The 24,415-nt window shown below is 35.7% G+C and overlaps 1 protein-coding gene across 5 annotated transcripts in view; it reads left to right on the top strand.

Moving 5' to 3' along the window:
* LOC145298432 (hydroxymethylglutaryl-CoA synthase 1-like) overlaps positions 1-23,031 on the top strand; it is a 413,120-nt gene extending 390,089 nt beyond the window's left edge. For 4 of the 5 annotated variants that reach the window (XM_080144321.1, XM_080144319.1, XM_080144320.1 and 1 more), the window contains exons 8-9: positions 944-1,101; positions 22,745-23,031. In XM_080144321.1, the coding sequence (XP_080000447.1) occupies positions 944-1,062 (119 nt within the window). In that variant the 3' untranslated portion in view covers positions 1,063-1,101; positions 22,745-23,031. Of the gene's footprint in view, positions 1-943; positions 1,171-22,744 lie in introns of those variants that run through there. The other variant, XM_080144318.1, reaches the window with a different exon arrangement.
* The last annotated feature ends 1,384 nt before the right edge of the window (positions 23,032-24,415 follow it).

Here is a 24,415-nt window from a genome sequence, read left to right as displayed (position 1 = left end):
CATGCAGTTCTAAGAAAGAAGCTTTGTTTATGGAATCTACATTTACATTTCGGCACAGATAAAGAGTCGGGGAAGTTATTGATAGTGTTTTCAGCTAGATGAGTGTTTTTCGTGAAAGTCAGGACAGGGTGGACCATAGATTGGAACTCAGACGAGCACGTGCCATGGAAATAATGATAAAGCAGAGACAGACTCACAACATCTGCGAAAGAGGTTGCAGGAAAGAGAAAAGGGCACCCCCCCCCCCACTAGGTTACAAAGTCTATTTTGAACTCTGTCAAGGCAGGATAAGCTACTTCTAGCAGCTCCTGCCCAAATGTGGCAACAGTACTTAGCTCTTATACAGGTAGAGAATTGCATCAGCAGTGAGATATCTATTGGAATGGTAGAATGATCCCACCATTTTCCCAGCAGCCCATCTCAGATCAGGAGTAAAGGTCACACCTAGAAGTTTGTCAAAATATGGAACCTCCCCAAGATGAGAGCTATTTATTTTGAATTGATGCGAGACGGGGATCAGAGCATTGATGATGGAAAGATAGACGCTTGGTCTTAGATGCATTAAAATTAACCAGCCACCTCTTTCCCCATTGCACCATATGATCAAGATCAGAAGCTGGCTGACTGAAACATGATCATGAATGTGTAGTGACATATTAATACTTATGTAAAACAAATAAAAAGTATAAAAACATATATATATATATAACTACTTCATTTACATAAATTTAATATACGAAAGTATAGATTTATGCGTAAACTTTAAGTATTTACTTCAAAGGTGCTCAATACGTAGGTAGAGCTAGTTAGTAATTTATATTATAAATAACTTACTTAAATTACTAATATATATATATATATATATATATATATTCACAATTAAATTTATCCTCTCAACATAGCAAAGATGTTTATTGATTTTTTTTTTTTTTTTTTTTTCCAGCTCCCTACACCCCGGTTGGATCGACTGAAAATTTCTTTCCTGGCACTTGGTACTTAAAAGAAGTTGACGATAAACACCGTAGACAGTATGAAAAAATTCCTTCCGCAGCAGCCACATAAGAAATACTTGTATATGTGCTTCAACAGGAGTGAACACATGTGAGTTAAAAAAAAAAAAGCAAGCAAGAAAAGATCATAATAAAATATATTTCATCACATAAACCTAAAGATGTCTTTGCACATTCAGTTTTTTTATACCATATTTTTTCTAAAAACCATCAGCATCATAGTCAGCATCATCATCATAATATTCGGTTTAACATCCATTATACATGCTGGCATGTATTGTACGACGTCAAAAAAATTGACTGCCAAACTAACTTATCTCTGGCCAGGTCTTTATTTATCCCTCTTTCTCTCTCAAATCCATCCTTATCACTTCCGGCCATATTTTCCTTGTCCTTTCTCTATGAACTGACCTTGCTGTCTCAACTATTCTACATCTACTAATCCCAAAACTATTATCCCTTCTTTCAGTGTGGCCATACCATCATAGTCTCCTGTTCTGCGCACATCTCCTTACACTATCCAGATTTAATCTTCCTCTGAGGTCATCAGATCTAAGCTTGTCTTTAAAACTCACAGTATACATCCATTGTACCATTCTCATATCATTTTTCAGGTTTCACTTTCATACATGGGCTGTGACAACAGAATATTCTTTTGACTCTCGGGTATATATCCGACACAGTTAGACACATTTAATCAATCGAGAACCACATCCATCTATATAAAAACGTATAAGATATTAACGGATATATACGCAAGAGTCAAAACAATGAAAAGAATATGCTGTTGTCACAGCTCTAGTTATGACACTGCATACACATGATTACTTAGACGTTTTCCTTGGTCAACCGTGGTAATCTTCTGTTGGTTGACATTCAGTGAAGTTTTTTGCCTCTATTACTATATTGCAAGGACCACCCATAGTGCAGTGGTTAGAGTACTCAAAAATACAATTGCGAATTACTAAGGACTTCTATCCAGTCATGGCTGACAGAACAAGACCATGCTACTCCCATGAAGTTAATAAAGGGTTCCATTTGAAATTCTGCGCTGATTCTCAAGTTCAACAGAAAGATTCCCCGAGTTCGACAAGATACACCTGAAGAAGGCCAGAGGTTACATCAACCAAAACATTGTGAAAATAACACTCAAGGTGAGAATAGTAATACAAATAATCAGTCCTCATCTCAAAAATGAAGAAACGTTACTCCGTTGACTACTAATATTCTATCATTCCAAGAAGGACCCCACTTTGATGCAGTCCGCTACCTGTATAAAAGCCAGATTCATCCATAACGTACTGCTGTCATACCTTGGGATGTTCTGCTGGAGTATTCTTTGCAGCAATAGGGTAAAACTGGCTTTGCAATTTGGTGAGAGATGATTTGTTTGCTTCTTTACAACCTCTTTTACACATCAAAAATGTTGCTACATCATCAACTGTATCAAGATGTTCATGGTAGGTGCTAAACTGAGCTCCACTCATCATTCACAGTAAAAACCTGTCTGACTAGAATAACATCAAAGAACTTTTCTCTTCCAAAGACCAAGTGGAAGATCCATGAACAAAGTTTCTTTCCTAGAGCATCCTATCTGTTGAATAAAATACCACAAAGCTGCTTCCCAACTAACTTTCAACATGGTCATTTTCAAGTCTTTTGTAAACAAATACTTGTTGTGCTATCCCTTTGGATAATCAATTTCTCTAAAGAAGTCTTCTGCATATTATATGGTTGTTTTGAATCTTTGTATAGTGATGCTCATCGTCCTACCAACCATCTTTTTAACCATTATCCTCGAGTGACCCTTTGGTCTTGATAAGTAATGACCCATTAGTAAAAAAAGGCACTGACGTAGAATAAGGTTTGTGATATCGTCAGAATTTTCTGGGCAGTTCACATAAAACGCCAGAAAGTCTGAACAAAACTTTGTTGATTTTTTTTTTTTTTTTTTTTTTTTTTTTACAAACCGTAACCAATTTATTTAATGAAAAATATATTGTTTCTGTTATTACAAAGATAATTCAATAAAAAAGTAAATTGAAAAATGAAAACAATATTCTTTTTATTGTTATAAAGAAAATACAATGAATTGGACAATTTTTATGAAACTAAGAAAATGAAAATTCCAAAAAAGAAAAACACTCATAAATATTTATTTTTTGAATAACAAACAAATGATAACAAACTATATTTTTTTTATTTTTTTATTTATTTTTTTTTTTTTGATGATTTTTGTTCAATTCAAGCTAAATATTTATTTTATTTTTAAAAATAAACCAATTGCAAACAAAAGTTCTTTTAAATGATATTGGCTGCTGCAATTTTATTAGTTCAGTGTTTCAACATCTTTCAGCATTTTAACATAAACTGCTCGAAAAATTCTGACGATAGCACAGTTCTTATTTCTAAAGCCCCCCCCCCAAAAAAAAAACTAATAATTTTAACTAATAATATTATGCTAAGCCAACTAATAATATTAACTAATAATATTAAACCAAATATGATGAAAATTATATGCAGACAGATGAAAACAACTGTGGAAATACAGCAGAGTCTTGCTAGAATAATATGAATACTGCATCATAATTGTAGATTGTAAATAACCAACGGTTTTTTTTTTATATATAACATTCTTAGGTGCAACTACACTATAATAGTGTATAATATAATAATTCGAAAATTTTAATATTGAATTTCAAGGCGAACCAATGGCCTCTACTTTATTGTCATGTTACAGTAATGAATATATCCAAAAATTATGAAAATTGATAAAGTAGAAAAAAGAAACGATTAAAAACATTTATTTTGTACAAATATAAAATATTTGGCTAAAAAACACTTGAGTTACAAGGGAGGTAATACTGCCAATTCCGTAGAATTTTTTAATAAATTGTGCATACCAATCATAAATATGAATAACTTTGTTTTTAGCATAACTGACTTACTTCCCTTGTTATTATTTCACGTGTTCTCAAAGAAATATAATAAAGTTTTTTATGAAGATTGAAAACTCATGCTTTTTTTTTTTTTTTTTTTTTTTTTTTTAAATAATGCGGTAATATTTAAGTACTTCTGACCTGCCATTCAAGTAGATATCATTGTTTTTAGTTGAAATTGACACAAAAAGTTAATGGATACAATTGTCATTCTTTTTTTTTTTTTCTTTTTTTTTTATAATCGATTTTTTTTTGTTTTCCAGGATTTCACTATTATAGTGTAGTTGCAACCATTCTTAAAATTGATATTAATACAATGCCATATGAATTCTCTAGTGCCGTTAGGGTTAGGGTATTTTGGTGATAGTAACATCTTTGAAAAGTGTCAAGATCAGCGCTAACATGCAGCGAGATTGGCGAATAAAAAAGATTGGATAAAAACATGAATATTATGAATGGGTCACCAGTTAACAAGTGTTAACTAAACATCCGAAATTTTGGAATGAAAGCAAGAAAAAATGAATTGACAAACAAATTATATTCATATCAACAGTTTTACAGAAATGCAAAATGTAATTTGAAAGACCAAAGTTTGAGAAGTTTTAAAGTTTTTGAATAAGAAATAGACAAGAGCATCATAAAATTTGTTTCAAAATTCCATTGTATGTGGATGTGTGTGAGTTTACTTTCTAGATGGCTGTGTTCACTGGAGATATCGCAGCAGGCTTAAAGGAATTTCAGTGTTGTGTCCTCCAGTCTTCTATGATAGGTGTTGTTGGTGTTGGGAGTTAGGAGCGTCATGCCATGTCACAGGTGCCCTCCACCCTCAGGAAGAATTTTAACTTACCCTTCATCAAGCCACTGTTTTATAGGTTTGTTTAATTTCACATCGGATTGTTATTTTTAGAGTTTGAAACATTTTGATGTTTTATTGCTTTTTCATCCCAAACAAGGCATAGTGCCACTTGGATGTAAGGGGCTACTATTTGGGACAAAATTTGCAGGGATACTATGTCAAGAGTTGAGCAACAAGAAGTATTGGTTGGAAAATATTTTCAGTTCACATGTTTCTGTGAAACTCACTAGCTTTTGGGAGTGATGAAGAAAGCAAATCCCAATGAGGTGGAAAAAGAAAAAGGTTAGTAATTAAAACCATTTGCTTTTTAGTGTTCGTCCAAATCACATCTCGAACATCTGCTGCCAAAAATGCCATGAAAAAAGTGAAAAGGAAAAAAAGAGTAAACCAAACGAACAAAGAAAGACAAGGGTTCACTTATTACACTCGTTAGTCTTTTGTATCGATGTTTTGTTTTTTTTTAGTCCTGTCTGTCTGTACATTTTATCACGCATAAGTTGAACTTGAATTCGAAATTACATTCTAAGTAAACTTGATTAAGAATAATAGAATTCATTTTCAAACACAAAGCTTTGGCAACATTTATACGTTTATGAAGAGTTGTTTCGATTATTCTTACCAGTAACCTTCTTTCCTTTCTTTTCTTTACACTTAATACCATGTATTTGTTTCCCAGACAACACCGGTCAAATTTAAAGACTACTTTTTGTATTCAAATGCATACAAACATCAAATAATGATTTTCATTCATAAACAACCAACAGCTTTTTTCATTTTCAGAATAGCAGGATGTATTACACTATCAGTTTTATTTTGCTGTCACATCCACCTGTCAACCAGCAGTATCCCTGTCTGTTGCCATAGTTATGAAATATGTTGCAGCTTCTAATTCGAACTGATTGACATTTATTGTTTCATTTATTTGACATTTATTTATATTTTCATATCCATATGTAAACATCTATATACATATGTGACATTTTATATTTTCATATCCATATGTATGAGGGGCGCGCAGTAAGTAATGCCCCTGACCCACTTCCCATAGCAATAGAGCAACGAAACTTGGCACAGTTATTAATCTTTCTCTACACAAGAATCACCCAGAGTTATGCATTTCTCCCATCGTTTGATGCAGCTCTGGAGACCATTTTCGTAGAATACCCCAGGTTGGTCCTCCAACCACGATGTGACTTCAGTAATCAAGGCTGCATCATCTGGGAAACGCTTTCCTTTCAAAAACAACTTCATGGCTGGGAAGAAGTGAAAGTCAGAGGGTGCAAGGTCAGGAGAGTAGGGAGGATGAGGAAAGATTTCATAACCACACTCCCATGCTTCTGATCTGGTGCCATGCGAGTTGTGGACCGGAACGTTGTCCTGCAGGAGGAGGGTACCTTTGCTGATCTTGCCCCGCCTCTTGATTTTGATAGCTTCCCTTAATTTCCTCAAAAGTTAAGCATAATAGGCTCATGTAATTGTGGTACCCTTTGCCAAGAAATCTGTCATCACTACTCCGTCCTGGTCCCAGAAGACTGTGAGCATGACCTTGCCAGCAGAGGGCCGCATCCTTGCCTCTTTGGAGGTGGTGAGTCCAAGTGCTTCCACTGCATTGACTGGGCTTTGGTCTCTGGACCATAGTGATGGACCAAGTTTTCATCCTGTGTAATCAGTCTTTTGAAAAACCTTGACTCCTCTTCTTGGCACATCTCCATATTCATCCTTGAGCACTCAACGCGTTCTCGCTTCTGAGCAACCTGCGAATCCATCTGGCAGACACCTTATGCATATGCAAATGGTCATGAATGATAGTTTCGACAGACCCTGTACTAATTTTGATATCTTGGGCTATTTGGCGAATAGTAATGCGCTGATCTTCCAAAATGGCAGCCTCAACTTGACGGACAGATGCCTCATCAAAGGTCTGGGAGCTGTTTCCAAAGACTACCGGTCATGTTTGAATTCACGATGCCAGCGTTTTACAAGGTCATATGATGGGGCATTATCACCATAAGTTTCTTTCATTTCTATCAAAAATCTCCTGTGGTGTGCGTCCTTTCAAATACAAAAACCGGATCACTGCTTGACATTCAACATGCTTCATTTCACACCTGACTTAGTTCAAACACCTGTAAAACAGAAACCACAATTAGTTCAGAGCTGTAATTTCCCACATAACCCGTAGAGATAGAAATCATTGCACATGCAAAATCTCAGCTAGATCAGACAACTGGAATAGGATCAGAGGCATTACTTATTGCACGCCCCTCGTAAACATCTATATACATATGTGACATTTATTTATATTTTCATATCCATATGTAAACATCTATATACATATGTGACATTTATTTATGTTTTCATATCCATATGTAAACATCTATATACATGTGACATTATTTATATTTTCATATCCATATGTAAACATCTATATACACATGTGACATTTATATTTTCATATACATATATAAACATCTATATACATATGACAGTTATATTTTCATATCCATATGTAAACATCTATATACATATGTGACATTTATATTTTCATATCCATAGGTAAATATCTATATACATATGTGACATTTATTTATATTTTCATATCCATAGGTAAATATCTATATACATATGTGCCATTTATTTATATTTTCATATCCATAGGTAAATATCTATATACATATGTGCCATTTATTTATATTTTCATATCCATATGTAAACATCTACATACATATGTGACATTTATATTTTCATATCCATAGGTAAATATCTATATACACATGTTACATTTATTTATATTTTCATATCCATATGTAAACATCTATATACATATGTGCCATTTATTTATATTTTCATATCCATAGGTAAATATCTATATACATATGTGACATTTATTTATATTTTCATATCCATATGTAAACATCTATATACATATGTGACATTTATTTATATTTTCATATCCATATGTAAACATCTATATACATATGTGACATTTATTTATATTTTCATATCCATATGTAAACATCTATATACATATGTGACATTTATTTATATTTTCATATCCATATGTAAACATCTATATACATATGTGACATTTATTTATATTTTCATATCCATATGTAAACATCTATATACATATGTGACATTTATTTATATTTTCATATCCATATGTAAACATCTATATACATATGTGACATTTATTTATATTTTCATATCCATATGTAAACATCTATATACATGTGACATTATTTATATTTTCATATCCATATGTAAACATCTATATACACATGTGACATTTATATTTTCATATACATATATAAACATCTATATACATATGACAGTTATATTTTCATATCCATATGTAAACATCTATATACATATGTGACATTTATATTTTCATATCCATATGTAAACATCTATATACACATGTTACATTTATTTATATTTTCATATCTATATGTAAACATCTATATACATATGTGACATTTATTTATATTTTCATATCCATATGTAAACATCTATATACACATGTTTCATTTATTTATATTTTCATATCTATATGTAAACATCTATATACATATGTGACATTTATATTTTCATATCCATATGTAAACATCTATATACACATGTTACATTTATTTATATTTTCATATCTATATGTAAACATCTATATACATATGTGACATTTATTTATATTTTCATATCCATATGTAAACATCTATATACACATGTTACATTTATTTATATTTTCATATCTATATGTAAACATCTATATACATATGTGACATTTATTTATATTTTCATATCTTATATGTAAACATCAGTGAGCAATGGCCGTCACTTCAATAGATTCTTTCATTAAATAAATTTCAGTGTAAATACTGACCTTCATAACAGGCAATCTAGTAACAGTAGTTTTTGTATAACATTCATTTATACTAGCGGGACCTGTGGAAATTTCACAGAGGACTCATTCCTATGTAATTTATTGATGTTGGCGTTCTGTAGATGTTAAGTGTAAATCGAGACGCTCTGATATTATTGTAGCTTTTTTGTTAAAACTACAAAAATATTTATCTAAGCTAGCAGGATTACCTGGCATAGACCAGTCATAAAGTATGCTTAAATATGATATTTTAATTCTTGCAGACTTTGTATATATTGTTATAGAGTTAATGTTCTATCGATTTTTGTTTATGTTATAAAGTTGTGATTTCTAAAATAAAAAAAAAATTATGACTTTTGTCAGCAAGTCATATATATATATATATATATATATATATATATATATATATATATATATAAGTACTGTTTTATCTGCTTAGATACACGTTTCAGTTACGTGTGCAACTAAGCAGATAAAACGGTAATAAAAAAAATATATATTTGCTCTGCAATAGTATTGAGCACGCTCTTCAGGTTTTTACTAATTACCATTTTTGCTATATATATATATATATATAAATTTGAGTTCCTTCAACTATAATCGAAACTGAAACCAAAACTTATAAAGAATTCTTGGTAAAATTATTTATTACAAGAAATGGAAGTTCATAATAATTAAACGACAGTAGCTCAAATGTGCGCATGACACACAAAATAAATAACACATGCGCTATCCTATTAATATATAGATTTATTATTTAATTTTGATATGTCCTCGAAAGAGATATAATTTGTTTGAAGTCATGGAGGGGTCTTGGTTACAGTGATCAAGTAATGCAGTCTTGTAAGTCGCTTTAATGAATGGTCAAAGCTGCTTAACCTTTAGGCTTTCGACATATATTTGTTCGTATTTATGGCTTATACAAGCCTATCATATTCTTGTGGAGGAACCCGGATGTATACATAGTCTTACATCAAATTTAATTATTTAAAATGAAAAAAAAAAAATTTTAATATCCGTAAGGAATGATAGATTTACACTTTAAACAGACCTGTTATTTGTCTGATCAATATTATCAACCTTAAAAGAAAAACGTATACTGCTGGTGTTGCTAGACTAAACTTGGTGGGCAATCATGCAGAGATGGTGTCTTTTTTTTTTTTTTTTTAAATTTTTTATTACATTTTCACCCCACACAAGGTAAATTGCCACTTTGGTGTAGGGGGCTACTATCAGGGGCAACAACTACTGGGGTACTATGTAGGGATTTGGGCAGCAAGATGTCGGTTCACATTACACTTGAGCTTCTGCACATCAGTACTGTTGGGAAAGCAGGGACCTGGAATGGAATTCCAAAGTCTAGCGGTTCTGGGGAAGAAACTATTGGAGTAAAAAGATCTTTTACATCTAGGGATCTCTACAGTGTGGGGGTGGGATTTAGCAGCCTGTCGGGCTTGTCGAGGGTGCTCACGTCGTGGGCACACAAGTGATTGCAGTTTGTCAGAGCATTCACTACTAAAATACTTGTAGAAAAGGCAGAGGGATGCAACATTTCGTCGATGGGACAGAGGCTGAAGCTTAGATGCCAGTTCAGGGCCTACCAGGTTTGCGACTCTCTTTTGAACCTTGTCAAGGAGCGAGAGACTAGTAGCAGACGCACCAGCCCAGATGTGACAGCAATACTCCATACATGGGCGAATGGTGGCCTTATAGAGGTACAGGATACTTTCGGATGTTAGTAGTTGTCTAGCACGGTAAAGAGAGCCCACCTTTCTTGTAGCGGCCCTGGCAATGCCTTCAATGTAATTGTTCCAACTCATGTTTCCTGTGAACGTTAGGCCAAGGAGTTTGAAAGATGTACTCTCAGATAAAGAGTCGTTGGCCATTGCTATAGGTGGTAGAGAGGGTTTCTTGTAATTATTGAATGAAACTAGTTTAGTCTTGGCAGCATTGAACGCGACCAACCACTTTTGTCCCCATTCCACCACAGATTGGAGGTCTTCCTCTAGTGTTTCTGCCATTTCTTTAGAAATGTGTTCATTCATCTTCCTGTCGTGCCTGCGATAGAGTGTGGTGTCATCAGCATATATACCCATCTCAGAGGCAATTTTGTCGGAGAGGTCATTTATGAATATCAGGAACAATAGAGGTCCAAAGATAGAACCCTGGGGCACCCCCGCATTTATATCATATTGTTTAGATGTACGACTGTTGAGGACAACCTGGATTTTTCTCTTATCTAAGAAGGATTTAATTATGTTTAGTATTCTACCAGTGATACCGTATGATCTAATTTTCCTGAGGAGACCCTTATGCCATATCCTGTCAAAAGCCTGAGATATATCTAAAGCTACCGCTCTGCCATACCCCGCTTTGTCCAGTGAATGGTATATACGTTCAGAGATTACAGTTAGGATGTCTGCTGTGGAACGGGCTTGTCTAAATCCATATTGTTTGTCAGTCAGAAGTTTAGCATCTGTAAGGTGATGGACTAGAGCATGGTTAATTAAGGTCTCAAATATTTTGGCAGAAAGTGGGAGGAAGCTAATGGGGCGATAATTTGATGGGTCAGTCCTTTTGCCAGAATTCTTGAATACTGGTACGACAGAAGCAGTTTTCCAACAGCCCGGAAAGCAAGATTCATTAAGGCATTTGTTGTAGAGTTTGGAGAGAACTGGAGCTACTTCGGCTGAGCACTTTTTTAATAGCACAGCTGGGATAAGATCGGGTCCACATGCTTTTGAAGTGTCAAGGTTTTTTATGATAGCATGCACCTGAGCAGGGGTGATTTTCAGATCGTCTAGCGTGGCGTCTGTCCGCATAGGAAAGTCAGGTAGGGGATGGTTGGATGGGTCCAGTGTGGAGTTTGAGGCAAACCGACTGGTAAGCATGTTAGTCCTGTCGGTTGCTGAGGAGACAACCTTGTGATTGTTGGTTAGTGGGGGAATTGTTGATTGCCCATTATTTACTACACTGTTGTAGATTTTCCAGAAGTCTTGAGTTCCTAGTTTTTGTGCTTCGATGCGCTTTTTAGTGGTTTCCGTAAATTCTCTCTTAGCTGTCGCTATTTCTTTCTTAACGTTATTTCTAGTTTCTATATACTTCAGTCTGTTTGAACTGGACTTATGTCGGTTAAACCTACGGTATGCATGCTGCTTTTGAGCAATGGCAGTTGCGCAAGTCAACGTAAACCATTGGGGAGAGTGGGGCTTACTATAAAATTTCCGCATAGGAACATGCACTTCGATTGCAGTTTTGAACCATTCAGTGGTCTCGTTGTCACACTGTTCAGCAGGGAGAGAAAAAATATTTCTCCATGGAGCATCTCTGATTAGTTCCCTGATGGCTTCCCAGTCAGCCTTTTTATAATATCTCATTGTTTTGAGCACTGGCTCTTCAGTTTTAGCTTTAGAGTTTAGGGCGATTTCAACCATTATCACTGCATGATCAGCGTTCCCGAGTGGGCTGTGGGCCTTCATTATGCAGTCATCGGGAACTGTGGTCAAAAACAGATCTAGAAGTGATGTGTGTTGTTCTTCCTGGTCAGGGAAACGGGTTGGAAACGTAACAATTTGTGATAGGGAGTGAGATATAGTGAAGCTATGAGTTGTGCTGCCCGCTGCATCTGTGTAAGTAGAGAATCCAAGCGCCAGATAAGGGCACTGATCTCTATCACCTAAATATGTTGGCATCAGAAAAGATCTAGACTATAAAAATTCTTTGCCTTAAATAAGGAATGTCTTCCAAAGAAAATCAGATAGGAATTGACTTTCAAACTAATCTAAAAGCTGTCCAACACATGCCACTATGTAAAAGGGATGTTAAATTGAATATGATGATGATGATAATGAATATCATGATGATTTAATATAATTATTTCTTAATAAATGTGAACGGTTCTACATAAGTAGTTTTCCTGAGAGTGAATCTTGTGAAATTCTCATTGCAGATAAGGGAACCCTTTCAAAGATATGAACTTTTTTCCCTTTCCCTGAATGTGTGGTTAAATAATCAATTGTTAACTATTCTACTTTCCATATGGATTTTTAAGTATTCTATACTTTCAACTAACAATTTCCAGGGTTAAATTCGACACACTGCTGTTGAAGCTTGCTACCTCAAATTCGACATGCGGCCGTCAAACCTCGCTACCTCAAATTCGACATGCGGCCGTCAAATCTCGCTACCTCAAATTCGACATGCGGCCGTCAAACCTCGCTACCTCAAATTCGACATGCGGCCGTCAAACCTCGCTACCTCAAATTCGATATGCGGCCGTCAAACCTCGCTACCTCAAATTCGATATGCGGCCGTCAAACCTCGCTACCTCAAATTCGATATGCGGCCGTCAAACCTCGCTACCTCAAATTCGATATGCGGCCGTCAAACCTCGCTACCTCAAATTCGATATGCGGCCGTCAAACCTCGCTACCTCAAATTCGATATGCGGCCGTCAAACCTCGCTACCTCAAATTCGATATGCGGCCGTCAAACCTCGCTACCTCAAATTCGATATGCGGCCGTCAAACCTCGCTACCTCAAATTCGATATGCGGCCGTCAAACCTCGCTACCTCAAATTCGATATGCGGCCGTCAAACCTCGCTACCTCAAATTCGATATGCGGCCGTCAAACCTCGCTACCTCAAATTCGACACATAGCCGTCAAACCTCGCTACCTCAAATTCAACATGCGGCCGTCGAAGCTTCCTAACCAAATTCAACCCAGCCTCTGAAAAACAGGGTTTTTATTCAAACTGACAGCATCTCATTTGTAATGAGAAATCTCGTTATTTCACAAGTTTGTCAACATATAATTAGAAGCAGTAGTCATTATTTTTTTATTTTATTATTTTTTTTTGTCTGCCACCGGACACTACATGCTGCTTAAAATTTAGAGGTTTGTACCAATATTTAAGGCATTTAATCACATAATTCACCCACTAATAGATTTTATAGTTAAGCTAGTAAAGCAATAGTGAAAATTTGAAAGTTTTAGGCAGTTTTTATAATATAGATTTTTCTAAAATAAACATTCTTATATGCATATATATATTAGATGAGACCATCTTTCCGGGCATTACCTCCACCAAACTTTACACATTATATATACTTTGGTAGAGGTAATGCCAAGAAAGATAGTCTCATGACAATAGGAGAAATATTACATCCCCCCCCTTCACCAAGAAAAAAGTGGTAATTTTAAAAAGAATAGTATCCTGATCATAGAACAGGCACTACACTAATCTCACCTCCCCCATTCCAAATGTAACATTGAAAGGTAATATGATTCAATTTTAGATAGATACCAAATCTCCTTATGTATCCCGTGATGCCTGGGAGTTTTTTAACCATTTTTTTTTTTTTAAGACGATCTGAAATTCACCCCTGCTCAGGTGCATACTATGATAAAAAACCTTGACACTTCAAAAGCATGTGGACCCGATCTCATCCCAGCTGTGCTATTAAAAAAGTGCTCAGCCGAAGTAGCTCCAGTTCTCTCCAAACTCTACAACAAATGCCTTAATGAAGCTTGCTTTCCAGGCTGTTGGAAAACTGCTTCTGTTGTACCAGTATTCAAGAATTCTGGTGAAAGAACGGACCCATTAAATTATCGCCTCATTAGCCTTCTCTCACATTTTTCCAAAATATTGAGACCTTAATTAACCATGCTCTAGTCCATCATCTTACAGATGCTAAACTTCTGACTGACAAACAATATGGATTTAGACAAGTCCGTTCCACAGCAGACATCCTAACTGCAATCTCTGAACGTATATACCACTCCCTGGACAAAGCCAGGGAAGTCAGAGCGGTAGCTTTAGATATATCTAAGGCTTTTGACAGGATATGGCATAAGGGTCTCCTCAGGAAAATTAGATCATACGGTATCACTGGTAGAATACTAAACATAATTAAATCCTTCTTAGATAAGAGAAAAATCCAGGTTGTCCTCGACGGTCATACATCTAAACAATATGATATAAATGCAGGAGTGCCCCAAGGGTCTATCCTTGGACCTCTGTTGTTCCTAATATTCATAAATGACCTCCCCGACAAAATTGCCTCTGAGATGGGTATATATGCTGATGACACCACACTCTATAACAGGCATTACAGGAAAACAAATGAACATATATCTAAAGAAATGGCAGAAACACTAGAGGATGACCTCCAATTTGTAGTGGAATGGGGGCAAAAATGGATGGTCACATTCAATGCCGCCAAGACCAAACTAGTTTCCTTCAATAATTACAAGAAACCTTCTCTACCACCAGTAGCAATGGCCAACGACACTTTATCTGAGAGTACATCTTTCAAACTCCTTGGCCTAATGTTCACAGGAAACATGAGTTCGAACAATTACATTCAAAGCATTGCCAGGGCTGCTGCAAAGAAGGTAGGCTCTCTCTACTGTGCTAGAAAATTACTAACACCTGAAAGTATCCTGTACCTCTATAAGGTGACCATTCGCCCATGTATGGAGTATTGTTGTCATATTTGGGCTGGTGCATCTGCTACTAGTCTCTCGCTCCTAGACAAGCTTCAAAAGAGTCGCCAATCTGATAGGCTCTGAACTGGCATCTAAGCTTCAGCCTCTCTCCTATCGACGAAATGTTGCATCCCTCTGCCTGTTCTACAAGTATTATAATGGAGAATGCTCTGACGAACTGCAAGCACTTGTACTCCCACGCCGTAAACACCCTCGACAAACCTGACAGGCAACTAAATCTCACTCCGACACAGTAGAGATCCCTAGATACAAAAGATCTTTCTACTCCAGTAGTTTCTTCCCCAGAACCGCTAGACTTTGGAATTCCATTCCAGGTTCCTGCTTCCCCAACTGTACTGACGTGCAGAAGCTCAAGTGTAACGTGAACAGACATCTTGCTGCCCAAATCCCCACATAGTACCCCAGTAGATGTTACCCCTGATAGTAGCCCCTTACACCTAAGTGGCAATTTGCCTTGTTTGGGGTGAAAATGTAATTAAAAAAATTTTTTTAAAAAGTAGTGAATATATTAAACAAAAATTATAAGAGTTATCTCCCCTATACAAGCAGAAACAAGGACTTACTAATGAAAGGGGAAGTAACCTAACAGAAAAAGTGGCGCTTCTACACAATTAGGACGAAATTTCAAAAAGCGTAATACTGAATTTCACATGAAAACAATATCTACGTATTCCTCGTATTTTTAAGATGACTTCATCCAAAAATTACGAAAATCGATAAGGTAGAAAATTATTTATTAAAGAAAATAAAAAATAGAATTTGTTGAAAACAATTGTAAGACACAGGAAAGTTCAAAAGGGAGGTAGTTTCCTATTTCGATTTAAACAAGATGGCCACAATTTTTCACCTGCTAACATGATTAAATTTTTTTATTTTTATATTTAATAATTCAGTAATATTCTGGTAATTTCGACTACATAATTTATAAGTTACAATTGTAATTTATTAGAATAGACAAAACAAATTAGTAGAAACCGTTGTTTTTATCTGAAATCTCCATTTATCGACTACAAAATTTCGTCCTAATAGTGTAGAAGCGCCGAAAAAGTGGTTCCTGATATATAACAAAAAAAAAACAAACAAAAAAAAACATGCAGAATAATTAATGAAAAATGAATAAATAAAAAAAATCATTAAATAAAACATACAAGCAAAAAACAAAAAGAGAATTGGTGATATTTATGTTGCAGTGCACTGATAGGTTGTATGATCATACATTTAAAAAAGAAGAAAATAAGACACAGGGAAATACAAGAGGACAAACGCAGATGAACAGTTGTAAAAGAAATGTATTTATTACACGATAAATAACAGGGAAAAAGGTAGAGCTGGAGAAAATTGATCAATAATGATTCTGGAAGCAGGAAGGTTGGAGAACGGGCAATGCTGTACCTGAACAGCAGCAGAGACTTGATGGACATGAAAGTGAGATACTGGAAATGTGGAAATTAGATCAGCATGAAATGATGTCACATGGAGTTTTGCGTGGACGTTCCTGAGGTGTGATGAGATGTCTCAGGTAGATCCAGTCCCCGTGGACGTGGTCAAGAACTGAATCGACAGTAGTTGCAGGAATGAAAGTGAGGCATATGGATCTTGGACAGCATGGAATGATGTCACAGATTGATGTGGACGTCCTTGAGGTGTGATGAGATATCTTTGTTAGGTCTGGTCTGTTATGGATGTGGCCAACGGCTGGATTCACCAAGAATAGTCTGGACGTGAGGAAATTGGATCCTGGAACAGGGCATTGACGGTCATTAGAACAAAGAGTTGGACATTGATGGGCACTGAAACAGAGAGCTGTAGTCCATAGGTAGGAACTGCTGGAAGGAGCTAGGGCAGGAACCAAAGCATGTGGACCCGACCTCATCCCAGCTGTGCTATTAAAAAAGTGCTCAGCCGAAGTAGCTCCAGTTCTCTCCAAACTCTACAACAAATGCCTTAATGAATCTTGCTTTCCGAGCTGCTGGAAAACTGCTTCTGTGGTACCAGTATTCAAGAATTCTGGCGAAAGAACTGACTCATTAAATTATCGCCCTATTAGCCTCCTCCCACTTTTTGCCAAAATATTTGAGACCTTAATTAACCATGCTCTAGTCCAGCACCTTACAGATGCTAAACTTCTGACCGACCATCAATATGGATTTAGACAAGCCCGTTCCACGGCAGACATCCTCACTGTAATCTCTGAACGCATATACCATTCACTGGACAAAGCGGGAGAGGGCAGAGCGGTAGCTCTAGATATATCTAAGGCTTTTGACAGGGTATGGCATGAGGGTCTCCTCAGGAAGATTAGATCTTACGGTATCACTGGTAGAATACTTAACATAATTAAATCCTTCTTAGATAAGAGAAAAATCCAGGTTGTCCTCGACGGTCGTACGTCTAAACAATATAATATAAATGCCGGAGTGCCCCAGGGATCTATCCTTGGTCCTCTGCTGTTCCTGATATTCATAAATGACCTCCCCGATAAAATTGCCTCTGAGATGGGTATATATGCTGATGACACCACACTCTATAGCAGGCACGACAGGAAAACAAATGAACATATATCTAAAGTAATGGCAGAAACACTGGAGGATGACCTCAAATCAGTGGTGGAATGGGGACAAAAATGGATGGTAACGTTCAATGCCACCAAGACAAAACTGGTTTCATTCAATAATTACAGGAAACCTTCTCTACCACCTATAGCAATGGCCAACAACTCTTTAGCTGAGAGTACGTCTTTCAAGCTCCTTGGCCTAACGTTCACAGGAAACATGAGCTGGAACAATTACATCGAGGGCATTGCCAGGGCCGCTGCGAGGAAGGTGGGCTCTCTCTACCGTGCTAGAAAACTTCTAACACCCGAAAGTATCCTGTACCTCTATAAGGCCACTATTCGCCCATGTATGGAGTATTGCTGTCATATTTGGGCCGGTGCATCGGCTACTAGTCTCTCGCTCCTTGACAGGGTTCAAAAGAGAGTCGCAAATCTGATAGGCCCTAAACTGGCATCAAAACTTCAGCCTCTGTCCCATCGTCGAAACGTTGCATCCCTCTGCCTGTTCTACAAGTATTATAATGGTGAATGCTCTGAAGAACTGCAAGCACTTGTGCCCCCACGACGTGAACACCCTCGACAGACCCGACAAGCTGCAAAATCCCACCCCCACACTGTAGAGATCCCTAGATGTAAAAGATCGTTCTACTCCAGTAGTTTCTTCCCCAGAACTGCTAGACTTTGGAATTCCATTCCAGGTCACTGCTTTCCCAACTGTACTGACATGCATAAGTTCAAGTGCAACGTGAACCAACATCTCGCTGCCCTAATCCCTACATAGTGCCCCAGTAGATGTTTCCCCTGATAGTAGCCCCCTACACCAAAGTGGCAATGTGCCTTGTTTGGGGTGAAAATATAATAAAAAAAAAAAAAAAAAAAAAAACACTGGTGCAGGAAGGAGCTGGAGTCACTGCTGCTGGATGTAGCCGCTGGAGAAAGAGAAAAAGCTGCAAAATTGTGCTGGAGCTGGAACTGCAGGAGTTGAAGACAAAACTAGAGAAGAGAGCTGGAGTTTTTATATATATATATAGAGAGAGAGAGAGAGAAAATAAAAAGGAACAAACCGTATTATGTGTTCATCTACGTTTCGTCTTTATTTTGAGACTTCCTCTGGATGAATGAGATTAAGAAACAAAAAATACCAGTGCAAAATATTTGAAAATGTTTCACATGCACAGTGTGATGCAGTTCTATTTCAGAACATTATTTAACTGTAGATACAGGTTAACTTTCTCACACCATTCAAACACCCCCTATAATAATTAACACATAATCTCAATCAATAAATTACATAAAAAACACTCATTTTATTTCTGTTACAAACTTATATTTGAATTTCAACAGATATATCTTTTTCCCAATAAGAATATTAACTTGCGTTCATAGTTTTAAAATTACATTAACGACTATATGACGTCACTAAAATTTCTTCTCTTTAACAGCGCCACCCCTCCTCCTCCTTTTTGAATTTCCAACGTCTTTTTTCCGTTTCTCTGAAATAGAACTGCGTCACACTGTGCACGTGGAACATTTTCAAATATTTTGTACTGGTATTTTTTGTTTCTTAATCTCATTCATCCAGAGGAAGTCTCGAAATAAAGACGAAACGTTGATGAACACATAATACGGTTTGTTCCTTTTTATTTTCTCTATTTTGTCGGAATACTATTTCCATCATTTTCATCATATATATATATATATATATATATATATAGACATCACCACTTATCAAGGCTCAGGGACACTCGAGGATAAGAGTTAAAGAGTGTACAGTAGTCAATTGGACAATATAGTAATTGTCAGAAATGAAAATTCAGTCTGGAGTTAGATGGATGAAGTAGGGAGCAAGGAGTGAAATCACAGTTGAGTATTTTGTATACTGCCCTTAAAAGAGCAGTTTGTTGCTGCTGCTGTTGGTGTCTTCTTTATGAAATTTGCTGGAGCAGGTGTTGCTGTTGGTGTCTTCTGCTCCCTGGGCTCAATGACTGACCAAGCAGTTGGAGGTGGGAGGTCTCTAGCCATTACAAGACTGATTTTAACATCTCAGTAGTTCGAATTGACTTGTCTCCCTTTTATTAAATATAGCGGATCAAGACACACTGTTCTCGCTTCCTCATAAAACTTGATTTTCTTAGTAAAAAAACTTTTTTAAATAGTATTTTAAAGTTTTACAATATCTTTTTTAAATTGTTAGGTGAAAGTATAGAATCATTACAAAACACCTTCCCCATGTTAAGAATGGCTTTCTAAATGATATTATTACTTCAGCATGGTAATATAAGTGCATAACTACCAAAAAACTATATAGCAATTTACATGATTTTCGGTATATGATATTTTTCTTCAGTAATGGGTACGTACATCATAAAGACTTTTCTGTGTTTTTGTTTTTTAATTAGGTTGAATTCTGGATTTGCACCCATTTTATAGAGTGTTCAATGTCTTAAAATAAAAACATAAGAACTAAACTATGATAGCAGCAACATTGGATGGTTAATCTCTGAGGGGAGTTGTAACTTTAAGAATCACACACATGAAACTGACAGAGCATGTCCTTTGTTTTTATTATACAAGAGGCATTTCAAAAGTAATACCTCCTATTTTTTTTTTATTCCGCCCAAATGGATCAGAAGTGATTGCAAATTGCATTGTTATGATGACTGAATTTATGCATTCATGACCTAAAAGTTTCATTGCAGATATCGATGGTGTGAGACTTGAAAATCGATCTCTGTCATGGACATTCATCAGAAGCAGAGATGTGTCATTGAATTCCTGGGAAAAGTGCATTGAGAATGGTGGTGATAATATAGAAAAATAAATGTTAGAGCAAAAAAAGGTCGTTTGTTTTTATGATACCATTCCTGTGTTCATAGCGCTTAAACTTTTGGAGTTAAAAAAAAAAAAAAAATGGAGATTTTACATTTGAAACGATCTTTGTATGATTCTAAATACCCATGCACAACCATCATTCAGAGCTGGCAAAAGCACGTTGAGAATGCTGGTGATTATGTAGAAAAATAAATAAAACCCTTATCCTTGAGTGGCCTCTGGGCCTTGATAAGTGGTGATGCCTATGTAAAAAAAAATAAAACATGGGCGGTTTTACTTTTGGAACTCCCCTCATATATTTGAATAAACAACTTCTCTTGTTCAGAATTCTCTCTATATTAACAAAAATAAAGGAAAATCTGTATGATGTACATATCCATGATGAAACAAAAATACCATATTCCAAAAATCACATAAATTGACCAAGTAGTTTTATTTTTCATAGAGAAAATCAATTTTTTTGAGTATCCAAGAAATGACTGTCTTGCCTGCCATTTTGAAAAAAAAAATGTTAAACGGAGAGATAACTCAACAATAATTCACTTTCTAGATTTATGTTGTACCAGTTTTCAAGAATTCTGGTGAAAGAACTGACCCACTAAATTATCGCCCCATTAGCCTCCTCCCACTTTTTGCCAAAATATTTGAGTCCTTAGTTAATCAAGCCCTAGTCCAACACCTAACAGCTGCAAAACTCCTGACCAACAAACAATATGAATTCAGGCAAGCCCGTTCAACAGCAGATATCTTAACTGTAGTCTCTGAACGTATATACCGTTCACTGGACAAAACAGGGGAGGGCAGAGCGGTATATCTAAGGCTTTTGACAGGGTATGGGACGATGGTATTCTAAGGAAAATTAGATCATATGGTATCACTGGAAGAATACACAATGTAATTAAATCCTTCTTAAGTAAGAGAAAAATCCAAGTTGTCCTCGACGGTCGTACATCTAAACAATATGATATAAATGCGGGAGTACGTCAGGGGTCTATCCTTGGACCTTATTGTTCCTGATATTCATAAATGACCTCCCTGATAAAATTGTTTCAGAGATGGGTATATTTACCGATGACACCACACTCTATAACAGACATGAGGGGAAAACAAATGAACACATATCTAAGGAAATGGCAGAATCACTAGAGGATGACCTCCAATCTGCAGTGGAATGGGGACAAAAATGGATGGTCACATTCAATGTTGCCAAGACTAAGTTTGTTTCCTTCAATAACTACAAGAAACCGTTTTTACCACCAATAGCAATGGCTAAGAATACACTGCCTGAAAGTACTTTCTCTAAACTCCTCAGCCTAACGTTTACAGGGAACATGAACTGGAATATATACATTGAGAGCATTGCCAAGGCTGCTGCAAAGAAAATGGGCTCTCTCTACCGTGCTAGAAAATTACTTACACCTGAAAGTATCCTGTACCTCTATAAGGCCACCATTCGCCCATGTATGGAGTATTGCTGTCACATTTGGGCTGGTGCATCTGCTGCTTGTCTCTCACTCCTGGACAGGGTTCAAAAGAGTCGCCAACCTGATAGGTCCTGAACTGTCATCTAAAGTTCAGCCTCTGTCCCATCGATGAAATGTTGCATCCCTCTGCCTGTTCTACAAATACTTTAATGGTGGCTGCTCTGACGAACTTCAAGCACTTGTACCTCCTCGATGTGACTATCCCCGACAAGCAACTAAGCCCCACCTCTTTACAGTAGAGATCCCTAGGTGTAAGACAGCCTTTTACTCCAATAGTTTCTTCCCCAGAACTGCAAGTCTTTAGAACTCCTTTCCGGGATACTGCTTTCCCAATTGTACTGATATGCAGAAGTTCAAGTGTAATGTGAACAAACATCTTTCTACTTATCTCCCTTCATAATGTCCCTGCAAATTGTTCCCGATAGTAGCCCCCTACTTTAAAGTGGCACTTGCCTTGTATGGGGTTAAGATTGAGTAAAAAAAAAAAATAAATAAATGTTACATTGTCTACGAATTTCCTTTAATCGCTTAAAAGTTATTTTCATTGTAAAAATAAAACCACTTTATCGCTTTCCATGACTTTTTGGAATATGATTTTGTTTTTTAATGTAGGAGAATTCTGGACAAAAACAGATTTAACTATACTTAAAATTTTTTTACATTTTTTTTTTTTTCAGATTGCTAATGATATGCGAGAAGATCCACTGCTTGAACCCCACAAAGATTATGAGCCTGTCAGCATTTTGAATGTCAAGTTATCAGATTTTTTTTAACTCAAAAATATTTATTTTTTATGTACATTTCTTTTCTATTGCATTTATTTTTGACAATTTCTGTTTCTTTAAGATTTATTTTTTACCTATGTATTCAATAGATTGTTTTTTTTTAACATCAGAAGCGCTTTTGTACTTCCAGAGATTTTAAAGGTTTTTTTTTTATGCTTATAAACAAACAATACATAACTTGTTTTTGTTGGATTTCTTTTTATTTGTATTGTTTTTGTTAATGTTTTCATCCACAAAGATTACGTGTTTATACTGATTTTTATTTTATCATAACTTCTTTTTTATACAGAAAATAACACAAGGAAATGTTTGAGTTTTCTTAAAGGTTATATTTTGGAAAGAATTAACTCAGGAGAGAAAAACTAATGTACCCATCGCCAATTATTTAGTTACTTCTTAACTTAGTTGAAATTACTCAGACTAAAACATTGAGGTAGCATTTCACTTAGATCATCAAAATTTTCTACATTATTGCTGGTGTTCCCTTCACACGGCTTCCACGTTTTTCTCAGGCTGAAAAACAATGTCATTTATCATTGCTCAACTCATGCCTGGGAATGATTTCCGCTTTGCAGATTTGGGTCATCATACACTCAGTGTGATCCTGGTCAAAATCCACACTAACTTAATTGTTATTGTCATAGGGTTCCTAATATATAACATTGTCTTTTATTTGTAATTTATGTTTTGACAGATTTGGTCTCTAGCCTTGTTCATGTATACAATTATATTTTTCCCATATTCAATATTGCCGATTACACTGTTTGCAAAACATACAAGACTAGATTTTTTGTTATGAATCAGAAAATCACATAATTATTTTACAAGTTTCTGAAATATTAGTCCATACTAGAAATTTCTATATTCTCAACTATTTGTGGATTAATGAAACACAAAAGAACAGTTTTATTCAGAGGTTTCCAAAATATTTCGGTTTTTTGTCCAGAATTACCCACATATTAAAAAAAAAAAAAAATCTGTATGATGCATGTTATTTGTGACAAAATGAAAATATATTCGAAAAATCATGTGAATTGATCAAGTAGTATTATTATTGAAAAAAAAAATAAATAAAAAAAAAAACCTTATTAGTAACTCATGAATGGTTGTCTTATCAGCCATTTTGAAAACCATCTAAAAATAGAAAACAACAAAAACAAAGGGAAATAACTCAACAATACTTCCGACTTGTGAGATTTAAGTTGTAATTTCTACGAATTACCATTAATCATTGAAATTTTTTTTGGTCCCCCGACCAAAGGAAGGTAGACCTGTAAATTCATCTTTGTTCGTTCATCTGTTCGCACTTTTCTTAAAACCTACACCTTGGAATTTTTTGAAATTTTGCACAAACATTAAACATGATATGAGTAAAAAAGTAACAGAATGGATTTTCTGGGAAAACTCCGGTTGTTCTCCTAGGGGTGCCTTTTGGGTTAAAAATGGCTAAAATTGACACTTGTTCTTATTAAAAAAAAAGTTGTAACTAACTGATTACTATATAATTTTGTTTGTCTATACTTCGCAATAACTCCTGGGTCTGCCCCAGGGGCTCTTTTAGGG

This window comes from Euprymna scolopes, chromosome 2 (assembly GCF_053919585.1).
Source record: "Euprymna scolopes isolate OS-2025 chromosome 2, ASM5391958v1, whole genome shotgun sequence".
NCBI lineage: Eukaryota > Metazoa > Mollusca > Cephalopoda > Sepiida > Sepiolidae > Euprymna > Euprymna scolopes.
Note: the sequence above shows the minus strand (reverse complement) of the source record. Positions and strands in the feature narration are given on the sequence as shown.